We start from the raw sequence: 21,844 nt of genomic DNA on the forward strand, positions 1-21,844 counted from the left end.
CCCAGTGCTACCCATGAACAGCAGGAGACAGGACTGAAGACAGGTGCATCTTAGCAAAGAACTGAAGGCATAGGCCTGAGGTCAAAGGGAGCCCTGGGACCAGTGGGTAGGTGCAGTTCCTAGGTGAGGCTGGTCAGAGCATTTATGACCCATCAGTGCACTGAGGAGTGGTTGCGAATCCTCAACACAGTTTTCAGAAGAATCATCAGACTTTTACTAAACGATTCTGCTGCTCTGATCCCTACCCATCACCCATTTTGTTCTAAATAGGAGGCTACCTAAAGGCTATTAATTTTGGCACCACATTGTTGTGAGGTATAGGTACCTTGATTTGTTTTTACTAAAGTTTATCTTTTACCCTTGTCCAGTGGATAATTTGGCACTGTATCGGCAAAAAATTTCCCCCAAATCTTACAGATACGCAGAAAATACAGTACCCTGGCAGAGTGAAAGCAAGAGTATCTAATGGTCCCAATCTGGACTGGATTTGCCCACCCTGTTGAGCACCCCCATTGAGAAGGGTATGAGCAGCAATAATACCTGCATTTCTCATCTGGGAAGGCACACACAATTAAGCTCCCCTTGGGACATGTAGGATACCTGGACTATTTTTAGGGTCAGGAGGAATCCAGGGAGTTGAAACTGCTCAGTGTGGAGAAGACAAAAGTGACTGATGAGATCAGATAAAAAATTGGTCAAATCCAGGGGAAAGAAGGAAACAGAGGGGATTGATGCACCAGAGCTCTTCAGGCAGGAATCTCTACTCCAGGTGGTAAGACTTGAGAGCTACAGGAGACACCGCCTGACTTGGACTGCTGACAGTGTGTGTGCTGCTCTGAAAGCAGAGTGCTTTCATGATACGTATACCTCTGAAAGCTGAATGTTGAACAGGAAAGTTCAATCTGACTTAAGTCTCCAGGTCAGACTGAGTGCTGGTTTCTCTTTCATTTGTGCTGACTGTTGGATTGTGTGAACTGATTAATTGCAGTGCCATCACAGCACCATTTGTACTTCCTCAGTGCTCTCAGATGTCTGGGTGGCTGGAATTTTTCTTTAATTGAAAAACCCACTTTTTTTTCCTCTTCTTTGCAGTGTGCTGTGGCTGCAATATCAGAAGCAGCTACTACACTCCATTTATAATCACTAGGATTGTTTATGTGATAATGAAGCCATAAAACTTGAGATCATCTGTGTTGGTGCTGACCTTTCTGATAGATTGTTGGAGAAATTGCACAGCTGCTGCTCGTGCTGGTTGATGTTACTCATACAAGGCAAAGCACTGCAAAGTGTTTATAACCCACATTAAGGCAATTTTTTAGAGTAGACAGCCACAATCCCAGAAGTTGCCTCACCTGCACATCCTGTAGCAACTCTTTGCTGCTTTGAGCCATGAGGCTGTCAGGAAATACAAGAAGATTCTTTATGGTATCAAAGACACTGAGAGGTGGAAATGTACTGTCATCTGATAAGACTAAAAACTATTAACTTTGATTTACCTTTAATTAAATACATTTGAGGACATGTGAAGAAATGCTTTTCAATACATAGCCTTACCCAAAAGAAAAATGGACCCTTCAGACTGATTGTACTTATTGGCTGGCCAAGTAAAAAGGCTGTTGGTGTTTTCAGCATTGAATTTCTTATTTGGTCTTACTGCTGTCTGAGGTTTCTATCTAGATTGATCGGAGCATGGGAATCTTTGCAGAATCTGACAGGTCAAAGCTGAGCTCTTCTGCAATGTGAAATTTTTCTGTGAAATACTGAATCAACCTTAACTTGTGTGACTTCAGAGTAAATCATCTGGGTGAGCTTTGAGGTTGTGGATGATAGATGTGTCCTCAGCATAAGAAGGACATGAAGCTGTTGGAGCAAGTCCAGAGGAGGCCATAGACATGCTCCAAGGACTGGAGCCCCTCTGCTCTGGAGCCAGGCTTGGAGAGCTGGGGGGAGTCCACCTGGAGAAGAGAAGGCTCCAGAGAGACCTCAGAGCCCCTTCCAGGGCCTAAAGAGGCTCCAGGACAGCTGGACTTTGGACAAGGGCCTGGAGGAACAGGACAATAGGGAATGGTTTCCCACTGACAGAGGGCAGGGTTAGATGAGATATTGGGAAAAAATTCTTGTCCATGAGGGTGGGGAGGCCCTGACACCAGTTGCCCAGAGCAGCTTTGGCTGGAAGTGTCCAAGGCCAGGTTGGATGGCGCTTGGAGCAACTTGTGATAGTGGAAGGTGTCCCTACCCATGGCAGGGAGTTGAAACCAGGTGGTCTTTAAGGTCCCTTCCAACCCAAATAATTTCATAAGTCTATGATATGGAGAATAACACATGCTATTTTCTTTACTCAGTGTGCTTCCTGATTCGTTCAGTGGGTGAACAGATGGGTTTTGATTGCAGTAGACTGAGATGCTCAGTATTTCAAAAATAAATATTTGAGCTTAAATGTTGCCAAGTAACAAGATTCCTTCTGTTTTTTTTCTTCCAACAACAGCCCAACACAGGGGATTGTGAACAAAGCATTTGGCATCAACACAGACTCTCTGTACCATGAACTTTCCACAGCAGGGTCTGAGGTCATTGGAGATGTTGATGAAGGAGCAGATCTGCTAGGTAAAACCTTGTTATTTTCTCTGGTACAATGACTCCATATTAAGCTTCTAGAAGCATTTAAATTCTCTTTTTCTTTCAGAACTTGGATGTTTCTCTTTTTTAAGAATGCATGGAAATTGAGATACATGTGATAGAAGCATGTACCTTCAGTACAGTCATGATTATTTAGAAAATAATCTCAGCTGTTAGATAACTTTTATTTGGGTTGTCTTTAGTGCATAAGTTATTTTTCTACAGGATTTTCCACACAAATAATTTGAAGACAAAATTTGTTTCTTCTGCTTCTGACTGAAAATTCCTCCCCCAGTAATTTTATACTGAGAGAAACAGTTGTTTGAAATTTGTAAGAAAGTAACTCATTTGGTTAAGTTTTTGATGTTTAAATTATGTGGAAAACTTATGGTGTGTAATGCAGTATTTACTGTTTTGCAGTCAGCCTAAGAGATGTAATAATTAACTTTTTAAGCTGATTTTGAAGATGTTTGTAATGCCTGTAGCCAGGCTGTGTTTTGTGTTCCTGGCTGGGACCCTGCAGCAGTCAGAGAAGCCGCTTTGCCTCAGAGAGCACTCTGAGCCGTCTCTATACTTTTTCTATTGGATTCCTGAGTATCTAGATCTTGTTTTTTGACAGAATTTAAGCATGTTTTTAATTCTTGCTGTTTTCCTGCATCAGTACAAGTGGTCTTTGAATACTCAGGTGACAAGGGTGCCTGATTGAGTTTATAATAGTGTAGCTCATTTTCCATGTTACTGCTTGCTTTAAGGAGCCCTAGGACACATGAGGACTCCAGAAACAAGGCATTATGTGTACTTAGTGGCAGGAGATCTGATCTGAAAGCGAACATTTCCTTTCTGTGATTACTGATATAGATCTGCTTATGGATAATCTTGTAAGTTTAGTTTTGTGTATGTGTCCAGAATAGAATGAGCTAAAATGTGTCATACAGACTTACAGCAGCTCACCTTTGCCCAAATTACAAAGGTACTTGTATCAGCTTTGATATGTGTTGTATCAGGACCTTTAAAAAGCATATGTTTCTGCAGGGGAGATAGATTTTGCCCTATTAAACAAAAACTTAACCTTGAAGATGCGGACTGAAGACTGGAAAGGAGTTAAATTACTTCTTGTTTGATGAAGGACAAGTATCTGAAACCGTACTATTATAGTCAATAGTGTGACTGGAATTAAGAACATGAATCAGACCATCATGAGAATGCTTGCCATAGCCTTTTGATATGAGTAGGTTTGGGTTGGTGTTTTGAAAAAATCATACAGCAGGTATGAGAGCCCTCATGCCATTGCCTAAAGCACAAACCCATTATTGTTTCACCTTCAACTCAAGATTGCCAGAATAAAAAAAAATCTGCAGAAGCCTCAGGATGAGCACACAGGCTTACTCTGCCTGCAGTGGGAGCCAATCTGGACAGATATTTACAAGATTAAGAATTTTGAAGGAAAAGCAAGATTTCCAGGTTTGACAATCCCCTGGATGCTAGTAGCCATTTGCAGAAGGGCTGGGGCTCTTGCTTAAAGGGAAGCTTGATAGTAGGAACTACATGTGATGGTTAAAGCTGTGGAATGAATTAGCCAGCTTCATACATTATCAGCAGCTGTCTTCCTAGCAGAATCAAAGCACTAAAACCATGGATAATCTTGCTGTTGAATATCTGTTTTATCTTGGTCCTCCTGTCCACTCCTTCCTCATCAAGGAGTGTTCAGTTGATTCTGCGGCTCTGTCTGCTAATCACTGTGCCAACTGCTGCTTTCTTTCTCCCCCCAAAATGACTGGGGTATCAGATATTATTGGCTTGGAAGAGTTACTGTTCTGGAAAATTACTTACTCGGTGTATGAGCAGCTTCAGACAATGTGCTTCCCACTTTGGAAGCCTGCCTTCTGGAAATCCACTTCCCCTTGGGATTACCCTGTAGCCTGACCCAGTGATCAGCAAGAAATGCAGACTGTTGTTTTCAAAGGACCAAAGGTTTTTTTTGCCCAAATCTTGCATGGTTGTTCACTGCAGTCTTGGATGAAGTCAAAGGTGCTTCACCTCTGAGATGTCTGTTGCTCGGGAGTTACCACTTGCAATAAAATGTACAAAGACTTTGTTGAACAGTGCCCTTGTAAGCATGGGCCCTGAAGATCACAGTGTGGTTTCTGAAGACTGCAGCATGGCTTACAAGGAGGACATTTCTGTACTGGGACCATTTTCTAGCCTGAGCAGAGATGCAGAACCCTTTCAGGTGATCCCATGGCAGGCCAGCAAAATAGGAAGACTGGTTCCTTTTCAAATCTGGGAGATGGACTGTGCCTTGTTCTGTGATCAACATTGATCTAATTAATAATTTTGCTGAGTTCTGGCCACTGACTTTGGTACGTAAAGATGTTTTTAAAATGAACACAAACATTGCTGGTTGTACAAAGAGAGGAAGCACGGAGAGATCTCAGAGATTGTGTCTCTCAACAACAAATGAGACTGGTACTTTTTTGTCTTTGCACAATAGAAAGCACAAAAGAAAGTCTGGTAAAGATAGAAGCAAAGGGCTAGATCTTAGGGCTGACAAAAATCTGTCAACATAATCCAAAATTTTGCCTTTTTTGTTCAGTAGAATGTTCTCTCTTTGTGCTGCACTTTTGAGTCTGCAGAGACAAAGAGGAAATGGTGCTTTATGAACATGATATAGGGAACAAAATCCACAAGCTGAAAGAGTCCTCTAGGTCATGTTTGGAGCTCGCTTCTTTCTGTAAATCAAATTCATTAATGACTCTAAGCTCACTTAAGTGAAGACTTATTGCTTCCTCCAGTCTCTCAAAACTTGGCAGTCAATCTGTAAAGAATATTCTCTTTTTTTTTTGTCTCAATTCCTTAAAGAAAGAGAAATTTAATTAAAGATGACCTTAAGAACAGGACTTATAGAAATTACCCTTGAGCACTGGCTGGCAGTCAAGTCTGATTCTGAAATGGAAAATCCCCTTTATTCCTGGTACATAATTGGCACTCTTCATGTTTTATTATTTTGAATAAAAACCACAAAACATATGGGTTTCCTCCTGCCTCTAATACTGCTTTACCTACATGGGATATAGGAAGTATTCTGGAGGAAAATGTGGAGTGAGAACAATTATTTACTAATGAGCATTGAGAACCAAATTTCCTTATTTCTCCTACAGACTTGGGAGCCCTAGTTGGCAGTTTTCCTGCATATACACTTGTTAGTCTCAAGTGATCCTGGGTAGGTTCCTGTTCTCCCATCTCCCCTTTTCTCAGCTTCCCCTTCTACCAGATCCTTCTTCCTGCTCTTCTCTATCCCAGGTGTTTCCAGACACAAACGATCACAGCAGCCGTTTGGGTGTGCTCAATGGACAGCCCCTTTTACTGAGGGTGGTGACAGTAGTGAGCTGATTGCCCAGAGAAGCTGTGGCTGCCTCATCCCTGGAAGTATCCAAGGCCAGGTTAGAGGGGGCTTGGAGCACCTGGGATAGTGGAAAGTGTCCCTGCCCATGGCAGGGGGTAGAACTGGATGGTCATTCAAACCCAAACCGTTCTGTGATTCACGTTTAGGATAACCAACTATATTTGCTTTGGAAATTAAAGAGCAGAGGGTCTGTAGTAAAGACAGAAATGCAGTGTTATTAGTGGTTAGTTCATATACAGTGTTGTGTACAGAAGTTGAAATGAGATTATCAAACTAAGTCCCAGTGCTACACTATACAAAAAAAAGGTTTTAAATGCAATCAGTTGTCTTTTGCAAGCTTGAAGTGTCACTGAAGAGCACAGTTATGGTCAGAAGATACAGTTGTTAAAACTGCAGGGTGTGGGGAAGTGAGAGGTAGTGGGAATGAGCTGTTCTGCATTTAGTGGTAGATGACTAAATAAAGACATAATAAAGGTTTACCCAGTCCAGGAAGATCTGATTGCCTCAGATCCAAATCTGGAAATCTGGGAATAGCTGAGGTAGGTGGTTGCAGTTGTACCATGGGTTGCCTTTCCTTGGGGTTTTTTTCTGTCCTATGTGTAGAATCATGCCATCAACCGCTATGGCAGGTCCTGTCCTTACTATTTCATGCCTTTTGACATTGAAATGGCTGAATCATTGTTAATTTTTTTTGGACAAAATTTTGATTTTGTTGGTTTTAGTCACTGATGGATCCTTTTTCACTTCCTTTTTCCCTTGTCTCTCTGTGCTTCGCTGGACATGGCGCATAGGGGAGTTCTCAGGTGTGTATCTCCTGCTCAGTTCTCCTTGTTTCTTTTTTTCTGGTTGAGGTTGGATATTGTGGTATACACGTGTGATACTCCCCTGCTCTTGTCCAAACACGGTTGGCTTTGCAGACTTCTCCCACCTCACTTTGCTTGATTGCCTCACACTGGTGGCTCCCTGCAGCAGGAGGTCCCTGCTCTGCTCACGTTCCTGCCACCTTCAACCCGCTTTCTTTTCTGTGGCTGTGGGCAGGTTTGCTCCACAGTGTTGCACTAGCCTGTCACTCAAGGTCTTGGGGCTCAAAGGGCTTTTTTTCTGCCAAGAAGGGTACTTGTAGCAGAGATCGAGTGGGCACAGACTGAGTGAGGGACCCACTGTAATCTCCATGGCCTGTGCTGTGAGGAGTCCCTCATCTGCCACTGGCTGTGGGGGGTTACCTGGTGCAAAACAACCCCCTTTGGGTATTGTAGTGACATCAAAGACACTTTTGTGATGGGTTAGAATGGCAAAGCCTCTGTCTTTGGTGAAAACTTTGCCTTTCTGTCTCAGGAGATGGGTGATGGCTCTGTCCTTTGCTGGGGGAGGCTGCTCACTGCTCTAGGGCCATACTCTGCCATCAGGTTTGCACCTGCTTGAAAAATACACTTGGGCCCTGATGCAATTTCAGTTGAAGTCAAGGGAATCTCTCTTGATTACAGTGCAAACTGGGTAAAATTTGCCCTGTAGTAAAGGTGGTGACCTGGCAGCTGCGATAGTGTCATGTGCCAACAAGCTCTGCCATGTCCCTGTGCCCAGCACTGCTCAGTGTGGGCTCTGTGATGATACCAGGAAAGGGACGTCATCATCCCTTCTTCTCATTCAAACTGGCTTTACTATAAGCCACATTTTGTGTGAACATTCCTCAGAAAACCTCCCACTGAAGTTGGGTTGGAGTTTGTTGCAGTGTGGAGGTGGATTTGGGCCTTTTTAGGTCAGATGAAAGCTTTGATACTCAGCCTCACTTTTGTGTTTTTCCCCCTGCTACTGTCCTTTCTTCACCCTCTTCACAATGTCTGTTGACCTGCCTTTGTTGTGACGATGGGAAACTCAAGGATATATCATACAGGGAAAATGATGAAGGAAGCAGATGAGGTCATCTCAAGCTTATCCTGACATCTGTTATGATAGGACAAGGGGTGGTGGTTTAAACAAAAGAAGGAAGATTTTGATTAGATATAAGAAAAATTTTTTTCGCAATTGGAATGGTAAGGCCCTGGCCCAGGTTGCCCAGAGAAACTGAGACTGCTTCATCCCTAGGCCAGGTTGGGTGGGGCTTAGAGAAGCATGGTCTAGTGGGAGATGTCCCTGCCCATGGCAGGGGAATGGAAATGGATGTGAATTTTAAAGGTCTCTTTTAACCCAAACCGTTCTGTGACACTCTAAAGTTAAGTCCCTGTTAGGTCAGGCTGCAGGAGAACAAGATAACTTTCTACCAAGCATCATGTGTACTGGCACCACTATACATGTGCTGACAAGCTGCTCTGTTTGCTGTTTACAGACTGGTACTTAATGGCTGCTGTTTTTCTCTTCCTTTCTTCCCCTTTGTCCCCATCTCTTTCTGTTCCCTTTCTCGTATGGGATGGCTCTCATAGTACGGGATGATTTCTTTGGTAAGGCAAAGGCCTTTTTCTTTTCTTTTCTTTTCTTTTCTTTTCTTTTCTTTTCTTTTCTTTTCTTTTCTTTTCTTTTCTTTTCTTTTCTTTTCTTTTCTTTTCTTTTCTTTTCTTTTCTTTTCTTTTCTTTTCTTTTCTTTTCTTTTCTTTTCTTTTCTTTTCTTTTCTTTTCTTTTCTTTTCTTTTCTTTTCTTTTCTTTTCTTTCTTTTCTTTTCTTTTCTTTTCTTTTCTTCTCTTTTCTTCTCTTCTCTTCTCTTCTCTTTTCTTCTCTTTTCTTCTCTTTTCTTTTCTTTTCTTTTCTTTTCTTTTCTTTTCTTTTCTTTTCTTTTCTTTTCTTTTCTTTTCTTTTCTTTTCTTTTCTTTTCTTTTCTTTTCTTTTCTTTTCTTTTCTTTTCTTTTCTTTTCTTTTCTTTTCTTTTCTTTTCTTCTCTTTTCTTCTCTTTTCTTCTCTTTTCTTCTCTTTTCTTCTCTTTTCTTCTCTTTTCTCTTTTCTCTTCTCTTTTTTCTTTTCTTTTCTTTTCTTTTCTTTTCTTTTCTTTTCTTTTCTTTTCTTTTCTTTTCTTTTCTTTTCTTTTCTTTTCTTTTCTTTTCTTTTCTTTTCTTTTCTTTTCTTTTCTTTTCTTCTCTTTTCTTCTCTTTTCTTCTCTTTTCTTCTCTTTTCTTCTCTTTTCTTTTCATCTCTTCTCTTCTCTTCTCTTCTCTTCTCTTCTCTTCTCTTCTCTTCTCTTCTCTTCTCTTCTCTTCTCTTCTCTTCTCTTCTCTTCTCTTCTCTTCTCTTCTCTTCTCTTCTCTTCTCTTCTCTTCTCTTCTCTTTTTTGTGCATTTTTTTCTACATTCCTTTTATCCACTCATCATCCATCCATGTGTCTTGCATCACCTTGGTTTGGTTTTTTGTGGTGGTGGCAGCACCTCTCCAAGAAGCAGGATGCAGCTGCTCTGTAGAGGTGGTTTGGGGATTCTGGTCTGTTTCATTGTAGTTGATTATCCGCTTTGATGCTTCACACTTTGCCTGGCTGTGAGAGGAATGTGGTGTAGGTGCTCTGCTGGACAGGGCTGTGCCCACACCTCACCTCCCTTTGCTCCATGCCCCAAAGGGTTGAAAACTGAAAGTTTTCTTCCCATGAGCAGAGCTGTCCCATTACAGCCTGTGCAAGATGATCTTGTGGGGTGCCATTCCATGGCTCTGGGAGACTTCCTCTTTTTCTTTATTGCCAGAGGAGCCTTTCTGACCTCTAGATGGTTAAGGCATTGGGCTGTCACTGCATCACACACAAGCAGAAGCTGTGGTGAAGGATACTGATGGAATGCTGTGTGGCCTTTAGTTCTGGCATGATAGCTCACCCTCTTCCCCAGAATTTTTCTCTCCCAAAAACAGCTGCAGAGAGGGATGACTCAAGAATATGAAGGAAAAAGATTTAATCCAAAAAAGATGCGGGTGAGCTCTTCCCTTGATGTTCTTCAGTTCCTTTAATGTTCTTGTGCCAATGTAATACCTTACAGGCTAAATATTTAATTGATTATTTGTAAAATCACTAAAAATAAGCAAGAAAAAAATTCAATAAGTTGAAGACTTCTGAGTCTTCTGACTGATATGCGGCATGTCACCAAAAAAAAAAGGGCTATAGATCCTTTACCTTACCAACCTAAAACATGCTGTAGTTTGCATTGATATTAGTGTTTCCCATTGTTGTATGTTGGAATATTCTCTGACACACATTGGCCTGAAACATCAAAGTGATTAATTGTCTGCCACTGATTTTTCAAAGGTTTTTTGAAAATGCTGCTTCTTACTCATTCTTGCTGGGAATTTGCTTTTGTCATCATAAATTCATCCCGTTTAACTGTGGGAAGAGGATCTGTGTGTTGCAGTGTTTTGGTGTGTTCTCACTTTTCATGCCCTGCCATGTTCCTCTAACTTCTGTTTAATTCAAGTTTGTGTTGTTTTTATTTTATGCAAATACTAATTAATCAGCAAATGACGTATCATGAAGACTGTTGATGTCTTTGCTATGAAAGAAGAGAGAGTTCAGAGGGCAGGACAGATACTGATTGTGGGGAGACTTCTTCATGCTCTGGGACCTGTGGTGAGATATGAGCTGCACCCCTTAGCACTGTCCTCCAACAGGGAGAGGCGTCTCTGCCTTCAGCTCTCAGGTGGCCTCTGTTCCTCACTATAAGACAGTGGGAAACAATCCAGATTTTGTATTGTGCTTTTGGTCCCTAAATTTCATTGGTTTTATGAAATACTGAATTCAACCTTCACTCTTAGCCCCAGATGTGTCAGTGTTCTTGTAAACCAGTCTGCAGACTGCAGCTGTACATGGATGCCCAAGTGCAAGTGCAGAGTGTCTGCTGTAATGTTGACTATGAGTCTGAAGTGGTGGAACCGAGACTTCACATTTTAAACATCTGTGAGAAAGCTGTTAGAGCTAGGTGTAGCAAGGGACAATCTGAAGTCCTATTGAAATTGCTCTAGCAGAAGGTCGATAATGGGGAAGCCTTTCATGTTCATGAAACTCATCACAACCATGATCCCAAATCATGCAAACAGAAAATCTGGCTTATACTAAGAAAGGAGGAAAATCACTAGTGTGCAGGACAGCAGTTTGGACAGTGTTCTGCTATCCTCTGTGAAAAACCCATGAACTCTACCTTCATTCTGTGTGAGGAATGATAAAAACTGCTTGCAATAGCTCATGGCTGAACCAGGAGTTACTGCCTTGACTTCCCTGATTGGTATTAGTGAAGCTCTCCCCTCTGTCCCTCCCAAAGAGGTTTGTGTAGACTGGGGTGAGAAGCTAGATCTGAGTTTGGATTCTCTACAGGACACATGGGTGTCTTTGCTGGTGCTGTTTGGTCATTCAGGTAGAGACACTCCACTCTACACACAGGACACAGGAATCTAGGGAAGCCTAACAAAAGTGATTTCTTTTCCTAGGGCATAAGTTAGGCAGTGCCACAAAAGCTGCATGTTTCTAGGAGAGCAGGTGAAAACTGCCTGGCCTTTCTTTTCAGGAATGGGCAAAGAAGTGGGCAATCTGCTGTTGGAGAACTCTCAGCTGCTGGAGACCAAGTAAGGAACTGTCGCATGCTCTGACCTACCTGCCTGGTTATAAACAAGATGTCACCTTGGAGTAGGTCTTAGCCAAAACTCCTTCCTCACTTGCTTATCTAACTGGTTGTCCTGAATACTTGTTCCTTCACTTGTAGAAGAAGAATTGCTCTCCTAAGCTATTTCCTAGCTGTTTCCTTTCTGCAGACACTTGGATAAAGCCTCTAGGCATGTGCTGGTAGGGCCTGATGCCATCTGAGATAAGTTTCAGGCTTTAAATTCAGTGGCAATCCATGTGTTGGTCTGAGTCTCTGTGAGGATGTTGCTGATAGTAAGGTTTCATTTGCAAGGTTTGTCATTAGGAAAAAAAAGAATTGTCATTGTTGAGTTCTTAAATATTTCGTAGTTGATGGAGGAGAAGCAGACAATGTAATGAAGTTGGTTTTTGAGAAAAGCTGGCAAACCAGCTATTAAAATTGAGGAGATGGGAAGAGGAAGGCCAAGTACTCCCAGGGTAGAGCTGGAGAACCTACTGTGATGGGAAGGTACTGATTTTATAAATGTAAGATGTTTTGGAGCTGATTGGAAATGCATATTTCTATAACCATCATCTGCAGTTATCCTCAATTGCAGATGACAGCAATTCTGAAGGGTGTATTTCAGACTTTCATTCTGCCAAAAATAGATAGGTTGCTCTACACATGCCTTCTTCAGTGTTTTGTCATCTTCCAAAGGAGAGGTTGATTTGTTAGTCAGGATACATAATTGTCCTGAACAATTATGGTGACTTTTCTGTTCTTCTGGAGCTCCATCTTCCCGTTTCCCTTGAGACATAGCTGAACTGAATTGTTAAACACACTTGTTTCAACTTTCCTAGTAGCATCTGTGACTTTAGTTGAAGATCTCTTTTATGGACAACTGCTACTTTGGGGCACTTTTGCTTATTGTCCCTTTCACACCTTTAAGAAATGCTTTGAACGTTGTGAAGAATGATTTGATTGCCAAGGTGGACCAGCTGTCTGGTGAGCAGGAGGTGCTGAAGGGAGAACTGGAAGCAACAAAGCAGGCCAAAGCCAAAATAGAAACGAGAGTCAAGGAGCTGGAGGAGGAGCTGAAGAGGTGAGTGATTACTCCCCTGCTCCAAGGAACTGGGAGTAAAGAATGGTAAACCCACCTCCTCTGTTTTACGCTGGCTGTTTCATTCATGGGATTAGCATTGGCATTTAAAGGTACTTTAGGGAGCACAAGAAGGCAGGATTAGGAATTCTGAAGGAGCAGCTTCAAACCTAGGCTCCCTGGAGTGGAGCATTTAGGGTGTGAATTTGCAATTAAAAGCCAACCAATCAGCAACAACCAAAATGACCCAAAGAAGGGGAGTTTCAAGACCAATAATTTTGAAGGAAACTGCCAAGAACTTGGTCCTCCTAGCAGCCAGGTTAGCTGTGAGAGAAGTGAATGCCCATTCATTTACTGAAAGAGCTCATACAGAGTTGCACAAGAAATATTTAAATGCCTATATCAATAATTGTTTCATTGCTCATGTTAAGACTGAGAAGAGGCAGAAGAGATTCTAAATTCTGATACAGGAATGTGTATCAGAATTAAAATATTTTTATCTTCCTTTCAAACTAGAGAAACTAAAGCCCAACTGCCCAGCAAAGCCTGGGATGGTTTCACATCCATACACACAAAGCTGCCTCCTGGAGCTCAGAGCAGAACAGTTCCATTGTGGCTGGCTGTGCATGACTGCAGGTGCTCAGGGCAGAGGACAGGGTTTGTTCTCCAGCTGGAATCTAGAAGGTTCTGTAGTCTGAGCTCAGAATCACTAAGAATAACACAGACTGGTCTCTTTATTGTTCAGAATGCATGAAATGAAAGTAGTCTTGCAAGCAGGGAGATTTTTAAAATGCCTTTTGTAATGCCTCATAAAGTAGGCGTTAAAAGAAACTGAAAGCACTCAAATACTTTCAGTATTTTTTATCAGGGTTTGGTGTTCTTTACCATTTTGGGAAACTGTTCTTCATGTTAGGGGCTTTTTTCACTGTATTGAATCCTAAAGAATCAGAGAATCTACTGAAACCAGAAGCAGTCCAGCAGAAGCATTTAAGCTAGAATTTTCCCTATCGAAAATGGCTCCATACTCATAAAATATTTGAATGTAGATGCTGGTTCAGAAACAGAAACTGGCTGAATTCTTCCAGTGGTCAGTATTTTGGTGCTCACAACAAATCTTTAAAAAAAAAAAGGGGTGAGGTCGGTGAAGCTCTTCAGAGTAATGTACTGGAAGAGGGAGGGAAAATGGCAGAGAAGCATCTCAGAATTTGTACACTTGGTGCACATGGTGATGGATGCAGCCAGACTTCCCATAGCTGGTTCTCTTCCCAGACCCAGCCATGGTGTCACTTGCTGTTTTGATCCCTTTCTTCCTGTTTCCTAGAGTGAAATCTGAAGCAATTGTTGCCCGACGAGAGCCCAAAGAGGAGGTGGAGGATGTAAGCAGCTATCTCTGTACAGAATTGGTATATGACATTACTAAAATGCCTGCGGGGAAAGGGGGTTGATTTACTTACCTGTATTGCGTCATGTATATGAGTCCTGAGATGCAGATTGATAGCAATGAGGGCAAGGGTGGTGAATGGGTTGTGGCTGATGAGCATGAAATCCCTTCATACAACTTTCAAACCAGAATCTGGCACAGAGGAGCAGCCAACCCGGTGGCATTATGACTGTGCAGGATGTAGTTTCTGTGGCTGAGTGCTAGAGCACTGCCCTGCTCAATACCATCCTAATTTAGAATCAAAATCTAGTGTGCAGTGTGGATTCTCTCAGGGCGTTACGACTGTCAGGCTTCTCCAGAAGAGCCTGTCCCCATGTAGGCAGTGAAGATGTAGCTGTGAGCACATCATGCTCTGAAATCCAGCTTACAGGTTCAGTTTTAGCCTAGATCTCTTGACTTATTTGGAGTGAACTTGGTCTGTTGAGAATTTAGGTAGATGGGAACATTTTCACGTTGTGCTCATGAGCTGCTGAAGAGAGTTGGATTTGTTTTCAGTTGAACAGACAGGAGGTCTGGTTCTTTTTATAATTTTAAAAAATAATTGATAAATTCCTTTTTGTTTATACAGTTCTTGTTCTGACTAGTCATACAGATTTGATTCAAAGTCCAGGGAGGCTAGAGAGGGACTTGGTTAATTTGTGCTGTTCCAGCTCTCAGCAGCACTTACCAACCAGGCTGAGCTTAGGAATTGCCACAGTCTAGCACAACCATGTACCACCTCTAGTAATGAGTTCCTGAAACCCTTGCAGTCTTTATTTTGGGCAGATATTTTTTTAGTCATGTTGTTCTCATTTTCCACTTTTCAAAAGAGACAAAACAGACTTTTACTCATTTTGTTCCCAACCCAAAGCTGCCTCTGCCCTCATTGGAAGGTCAATTTGTGTCACCAAAGAGGAAAAGGTGTTTCCTTAGTTTCCTGTATCCTACCTTTATCCATCTGTACTAGCAGAAAACATCCTTGCAGTCCTCCTGAGAGGGCAGGTGGCCTTATGTGGTGCTCCCTGCTGCTTGTGACTGGCTTTGCTATTAATTGAATCTTTGGTTTCCAAATTTTTGGACCAAAAGACCACTGTCAATTCTTACCATTCCTTGCAGACTGTCAAAGCACCTTGCTGGCAATAGTCCCACATTGGGGTCTGTGTATGCGAGGGCTATGTGTTCAAGTTGGTGGTGATTCTCATTCCAGTTTCCATGGGTTTGCTGAACCCACGGAGGTCCATGGCCATAGTTTGGAGCTCACTGTCTGAATTATCTCCTCATATGGGGAAATGGGGGTGAAATCAAACAGGGCAGGAGAAGAACTAACAAATATGTGTCTGTCCCTGACGTGCCTGGTACTAACCTCAATCCCATTCCATCTTTTGTTGGCTGAAGCAGTGCTCCTCCCCTCTGCAGGACAACATTCCCATTGCCCAGCGCCGGCGCTTCACCCGTGTGGAGATGGCCCGGGTCCTGATGGAGCGCAACCAGTACAAGGAGAGGCTGATGGAGCTTCAGGAGGCTGTCAGGTGGACGGAGATGATCAGGTGAGCCTGGGTGTTGGATAACATTCCTGTTTAGGACAGGACCTGTTCATGTTTTACCTTATGGTCAATGCATCCCCTACTGACACACGGTTGAGAAGTACTGGAAGTTTTCCAGACTGTAGATGCTTTTCTCCTAACACCAATTCTTTCTCTCCTGTTCCTGAACCTGGGCTGCAAATCTCATGTTACCACCGTTATTTGGGGACAGTGGATAGTTGTTCGTCTTGCTTGTTTCTTGTGTGCTTATTAATCTGGGAGAAGCTCTAGGGAGGAGTATTGCTTCTGAATGATGAGTTCTAAAGGCTACGGCTTGAAGTGACTCCAATGCTAGGTTCTGTAGTTCCCACACTGTCTGTGGCAGACAGTTTTACAGGGAGTTGATAATCACGTTAAACACATGAGCCTTGTTACTTAAAGTGGTTGGGTGAGCTTGCATTGAAGACCAGGGCATGTCCCATTCCCTGGTGTCTTTTGAAACATGTTAGAATGAATTCTGACTTTCAGCATGGCTTCCTTGATGGAAATGACCTGATGCTTGGCAGAGATGCAGAAATTAACTTGGTTCTGCTGTGTTTGTCCATAGAGCTTCCCGTGAGCACCCATCCGTGCAGGAGAAGAAGAAATCCACCATTTGGCAGTTGTAAGTTCTTCGGTGGTTTGTGCAAGATTAAGAAAAGTGGGGAGTGTTGCCATTTCTACTTCAGACAACAACTTAATAGACTCTGACATTAATGTCAGATAGAAGTTGGCTTAACCCTTTTGCCTTCAAGGGCTTCCTTTTTCCTTAGTGAAGTTAAAATCAGATCTGACCATGCACATTGACTTTGTTTCACAAGCTGAAAAAGTTCATGAGTATCCTGGAATGGAAACTTTCATACTCTGTCCTGGTTTATGAGGACACACTCACAGTCATGTGTAATAAAGGGCTGTTTTTAGAAGGTACCTATTTCTGGAAGCTAAAAACACCTTATGCCAATCAATCCAAGGATGTAGGTCTGAGTTTGAAGTAGAGCAGTTTTTGCGACAGGCTTGCAGCCTTTGATCCCAACCTCTTGCTTCTCTTTTTGTGTATCTATGGTGCTTGTCTCCCCAGGAACCTTTTCTCTTACTTGTTGGCCCTTTTCTGTCACTAGCTTCAGCCGTCTGTTCAGCTCTTCCTCCAGTCCTCCCCCAGCAAAGAGGACCTACCCCTCTGTGAATATCCACTACAAGTCTCCCACCACGGCGGGGTTCAGCCAGCGGCGCAGCCACACCATGTGTCAGATCTCCTCCGGCAGCCGTACCCTCGAGTTCTTCCCTGACGAGTGAGTTACAGGGCTGTGTGCCAAGCCAGGCTCCCCTGCAGCGCTCCCAAAGAACAGCAGTGTTTGAAATAAGCTGTTTTCCACTTTGGAAACAGTCTGTGTGATGTTAGTATGTCTCTGTTCTCTGTGGCTTACCTCCCTGAGCTTTCACTCATCAGGTACTATATGGATGGGTTCAGCAAACCTTGTCCTTCCAAACATACAATATCCATGGCTTTTCAGGCCATGATGGATCATCTCAGCAGGGACCATGGGAGCTCCATGTGGCCCCACTCTAGTTCTGCACTTGTATTTGCAGACTGGGATGGAATGAAGGAGCGTTTTTGTGGTGGAGTGTGATGGCAGCATCAAGACAAAGGGATGAAATGTCTGCACAACCCTTTTGACAAGGGGTTTAAGAAAAGATAAAAGTTCTCTCCACAGCACATTAAAGTTCCAGTAGTTGGTTTTAATTTAAACCATGCTAAAAATGAGCCTCTGGGCATCGCTACTACAGTCTTACCCAAATTCTTTGTGTTGCTCAGATGAAAGGAGAAAACTCTTCAGTGCTTTACATGACTTCACAATGTGTTCTGCCATTGCAAAGGTAGCTTGGTTCCACATGGGGTGTATTTTTATAGAAGGACTTTGGAGAATGTGGTGGTAAAGTAGGATAACTTCTACAATAAAAAGGATTTGTTGAAAAGATACTGCATTTTGTAGAAGGGTAAATTAAAACTTTTTAGATACCCATTGCCCTTATTCCATCTTTTTCTCTTATGACATCTCACAGTCATGCTGTGTCATCCTTCTCTAAAACCTGTTTTTGAAGGGCTCTTGGAACATCATAAGAGGTGATGACAATAACTTGGCTTGCCACATTGCTCAGGTGATGGGTCAGAACTCCCTGTGTCTGTTTCTCAACACTTTTCTGTCTCTGACTCCCTACATCTCTTTTCACAGTTGGATCTGGTTTGCTGTGTGTGCCCTCCCTGGTACTGGCCACACTCCCTTCACCCTCAGTTCCTCTCTTTAACGATCAGCTGGGTGACGCTGTGCTTCTCTCTTCAGCGACTGCACATCTTCAGCACGCCGTGAGCAGAAGCGAGAGCAGTACCGGCAGGTTCGGGAGCACGTGCGGAACGATGATGGGCGGTTGCAGGCCTGTGGCTGGAGCCTCCCAGCCAAGTACAAGCAGGTAGGGACCATGCTCTGGACAGGCTGAGTGGAAGGTGACTTTAGTCATTAACTAGGGACCTTAGTCATTAACTATTTAATTTAGACGTACCATGTGCATGTTTTGTTTGTGTGATAATTGTAGGCCATCATAGACCAAAGTGATGTTCTGTATATCTCCACCAAAGTCAATGGAGGGACTTTGATTCCTCTGCATGAAAGTACTGAAACCGAAAAGTACCCTAAACCAAAAGTGCCCTAAACCAGAATCCAGTTATTTTTAAACTAAATTTCCTTTGTTATAATTGGGCTGGAACATTAGTTATTTCATTTATACTCTGAGAACTTTAACAGTCATTTAGTATGAAAACCAAATGTAGTTTATGCCCACTTTTTCCCATCAGTAACACAAAATCAAATAACATCAGCCTCAATTGTTGACTTGTGACACGTTTAACTGGTCAGAGACCTCCTGAAAGGGAGGAGCCTGGCAGCATGGCTTGGAGGTTTCAGGCCATAGAGGCATTAAGTTTGGAAAAGACTTTTAAGATCAAGTCCAGCTGTCATGATGAAGGGAATGCTAGTTGTCCTGACTCTTTGCAGGGAGCATCCTTTCTCTATCAGCAGGTCAATGTGTAGCCTCTGTGGGCCATCACTGGGGCACTGATGATTGTGAAATGGTATCTTGGGTGTGCTGCTCCTCTCCCCTTAAGGACTCTTGTTTCACACAAGATGTGATAGGAAGCCTCAGCAGCAGCCACCTCTGATTGGTTGTGTTACACTGGTTCCATCTCTCTTGATGTATCCTGGTGTTTGCAGCTTTATACTGTCTTTTTTGTCTTCTCTCCCCCTAGCTGAGCCCCAATGGTGGTCAGGAGGACACTCGCATGAAAAATGTCCCTGTGCCTGTATATTGTCGCCCATTAGTAGAGAAGGACCCAACTATGAAGGTATGTTGTTTCTGCTTACCGTGCAGTCCAGAAAGGGGACATGAAATAAGCAAGGGATTTGGGTCACTAAACCTGCCATTTTTACAACAATCTATTATTTAGACATTATATATTCCAAATTCTATCTTCCACTTCCTTTTTTTGAATGGTGGTTTGTAGTGAATGTAGGAAAAAGTATTTTAGGACAAAATTCTCAGCTGTTCTGGTTGCTAGGTTCCCTGCTGCTCCCTGATATCTTTTGCTTTTTTTGAGACAATTCATCAACAGCAGCAACATTTTATGCTTCTAATGCTTTTGCTAAGACTCCTCAAGGTGTAATGGAAACTAATATAAAAATTCATGAAAATGACCAAGTGAAAGTAAAAACACATTTCATCACTCCTTAGATTTTACTGTTGACCAGAATTCATTGGAACCAGGCAAGTGTTATCTGGAGTAGATTTTTGTGAAGCCATATCTATTAATACTAGAATGTTTTGAGTAGAATTGCAGCTGGGTATAAGCGGTCATCTGTGGCAGACTTACCTGCTGTAGCTGGTTGTTTTGAAATAGTCAGTTTGTCATTACTTCATTCAGAGATGATTTTTAGAAGTCATCCTGATGGTTAAATTGTAAGAAATTTTTTTTGCTATTGTTTCTAGAAGGTTCTAGGTGTGATCTTTAGATAATGTTCTGTGTACCATCTTTTCTTTAAGGTTTTGGGTAAATCTAGTATTTCTGTAGTCCTCTTCCTCTTATAGGTATTCTCTTAAAAAGCTCTCTGGAAATAATTCATAGGAGGTTAGCTGGATTTGATTTCAGAAAACTGCTTTTTTGGGAGCTAAATCAGCAGACTATTTTTCCACACTTCCAGAGATGGGGCAGCCACAGGCTTCTCTCTGGGTAACCTCACACCCTCACAGGGAAGAATCTCTTTCTAATATCTCATTTAACCTGTCTTCTGTCAGTTTGAACACATTAAACATCTGTCATGTCCTGGCTTGCATTGCTGCAGTGACTAAAAAGCAGTGATGTTGCCGGGTAGAGATCCTCTGGCTTACCTCTATCAATCCGGATATCTTCTAGTAGAAATCATCAAGATCTGGTGTTTCCAACTAAATGTTTTAGACGTTTGACATTTGGCAGTTCTCCACAAAGGTGCCTAAATTCAAAGAGACCACGGAGCCTGCAGGATTCTTAGTTCAGATTCCTGCTTCTGTTTCTTAGCTGTGGTGTGCAGCTGGAGTAAATCTCTCAGGATGGAGACCTTTGGAACAGGAGCCTGGAAATGGGCAGAAACTAGATCCTGGGCACGATCCTCTCACCTGTGACAGGGAAGTGGAAGGTGACAACAACAAAAGTAACCATACATCTCCTGAGAAAAAAAAGGTCAGAAAATAAAGTGGATTTTTTTCCCTCCGATGTTTTTTCTCATTTCATCCCTACCATACCCCCTCTCTCAGTATCTTTGTACTATGCCATAAAATGTTCTTGTCCTTGTGGGACTGTGCTGTGGTGTGCTGGCTCTTCTGTAACTTTAGGTGTGATCTGGGACAAATCATCCAGTGTAAAGTTTTCCAACTTTTGCTTTTGAAATGTTTGGAATTTTGAATAAAATCCTAATAATAAGGGCAATGAAATGCTTGACTGAGGTTGCTAGGGAGATTTTATAGCCCTCATCATTGTAAATTAATAAATACATTCAGGGAAAGCTTTGTTAAAAGAACATGGTCTGTGAGTCCATTTGGGCCTCTTGAGATTTAATGCATTCTGGTTTTTGGTAGCCTTAAGTGATTTTTTGGGTTTTTTTCCTCTTTAAAGAACCAAGCTGTAATTTGCAGATAATCATACAATATTTTATGCTGTCTGGTTTGTAGGGTTTTTCTCCACATGTGTCTTATATTGCTGCCTTATACTCTCCCAAGACCAGCTTGCTTAAGCTGATCAGTTGGATGACTGAATATTCAGTGATACATTTGTCAGACATCTCAACAGAAAAATTAGTGGCCACATTGCTCTTGCCTAAGGAGTCAGACAGGCTCTTTGGCCAGTGCTCTGGATACTAGTGCAGTAACATGAATGGAATCAAATTAATAAAAATATAACTGATTAGACAGCAATATAAAAAAGAAAATTTTTTTCTATAGTTCTACTGTAGAATAGAATATATAATTTAAAATAAATTACACCATGTCTAAGTGTTGCCAAGCACTGTTAAGCTCAGGTTGATCCAAGAGAAGTGCTGATCACACCCATGTGTGTCTGCTCTCCCAAAGGCAAAGGAGCTCCATGAGATGGATTCCACATCCAGCCGTGTCTGGATCCTCACTAGCACGCTGTCAACCAGTAAAGTCGTGATAATTGATGCCAACCAGCCTGGCACAGTGGTGGACCAATTCACTGTCTGCAACGCTCACGTACTCTGCATCTCCAGCATCCCCGGTGAGTGAAGCCCAGGCTGTGGTCTTGACAGGGTCCCTGCCCCACTGAGGAGTAATAGACATCCTCACTTGGTAGCTAACCCCTGGGCTGTGTTGTGTTCTGTAATTGTCCCCCAAAATCATAACGCAGATCTTGCCTTCCTGGAGGACCTTTCTGTGGAGATCCCTCCCTGTTCTTCAGTGTTCAGTAAGTCTTTCCTTTGGTATACAGCAGGTGTTTTTTGGAAGCAGGAGCGAGCCTTGTCGGGCATAGAAGGGCTCTGTACCTGTGTTGGATACTCATACTAGGGATGAGGGGATCTGCTGTGGATCAGGCTGCTGATGGATGGTGTGGTGCTTCTCCAAGGTGGTGAACCCTGAAGGATCAGAATCTCCCATCATTAGGGTGACCTCAGGTGTACATTAAATTAGCAGTAATTGCT

The 21,844-nt window shown here is 42.5% G+C and overlaps 1 protein-coding gene across 27 annotated transcripts in view; it reads left to right on the plus strand.

Annotated features, from left to right (window-relative positions):
- The window catches only part of MAPK8IP3 (mitogen-activated protein kinase 8 interacting protein 3), a 72,556-nt gene that overhangs the window by 37,969 nt on the left and 12,743 nt on the right, over positions 1-21,844 (plus strand). For 8 of the 27 annotated variants that reach the window (XM_058035861.1, XM_058035880.1, XM_058035863.1 and 5 more), the window contains 13 exons: positions 2,486-2,604; positions 6,811-6,822; positions 8,437-8,454; positions 11,474-11,531; positions 12,477-12,629; positions 13,948-14,029; positions 15,442-15,593; positions 16,177-16,233; positions 16,727-16,897; positions 17,948-18,074; positions 18,907-19,002; positions 20,209-20,370; positions 21,258-21,423. In XM_058035861.1, the coding sequence (XP_057891844.1) occupies positions 2,486-2,604; positions 6,811-6,822; positions 8,437-8,454; positions 11,474-11,531; positions 12,477-12,629; positions 13,948-14,029; positions 15,442-15,593; positions 16,177-16,233; positions 16,727-16,897; positions 17,948-18,074; positions 18,907-19,002; positions 20,209-20,370; positions 21,258-21,423 (1,373 nt within the window). The remainder of the gene's footprint in view (positions 1-2,485; positions 2,605-6,810; positions 6,823-8,436; positions 8,455-11,473; positions 11,532-12,476; positions 12,630-13,947; positions 14,030-15,441; positions 15,594-16,176; positions 16,234-16,726; positions 16,898-17,947; positions 18,075-18,906; positions 19,003-20,208; positions 20,371-21,257; positions 21,424-21,844) is intronic. The other 19 variants (XM_058035867.1, XM_058035883.1, XM_058035873.1 and 16 more) reach the window with 12 other exon arrangements.

Source organism: Melospiza georgiana, chromosome 16, assembly GCF_028018845.1.
Source record: "Melospiza georgiana isolate bMelGeo1 chromosome 16, bMelGeo1.pri, whole genome shotgun sequence".
Taxonomy (NCBI): Eukaryota; Metazoa; Chordata; class Aves; order Passeriformes; family Passerellidae; genus Melospiza; species Melospiza georgiana.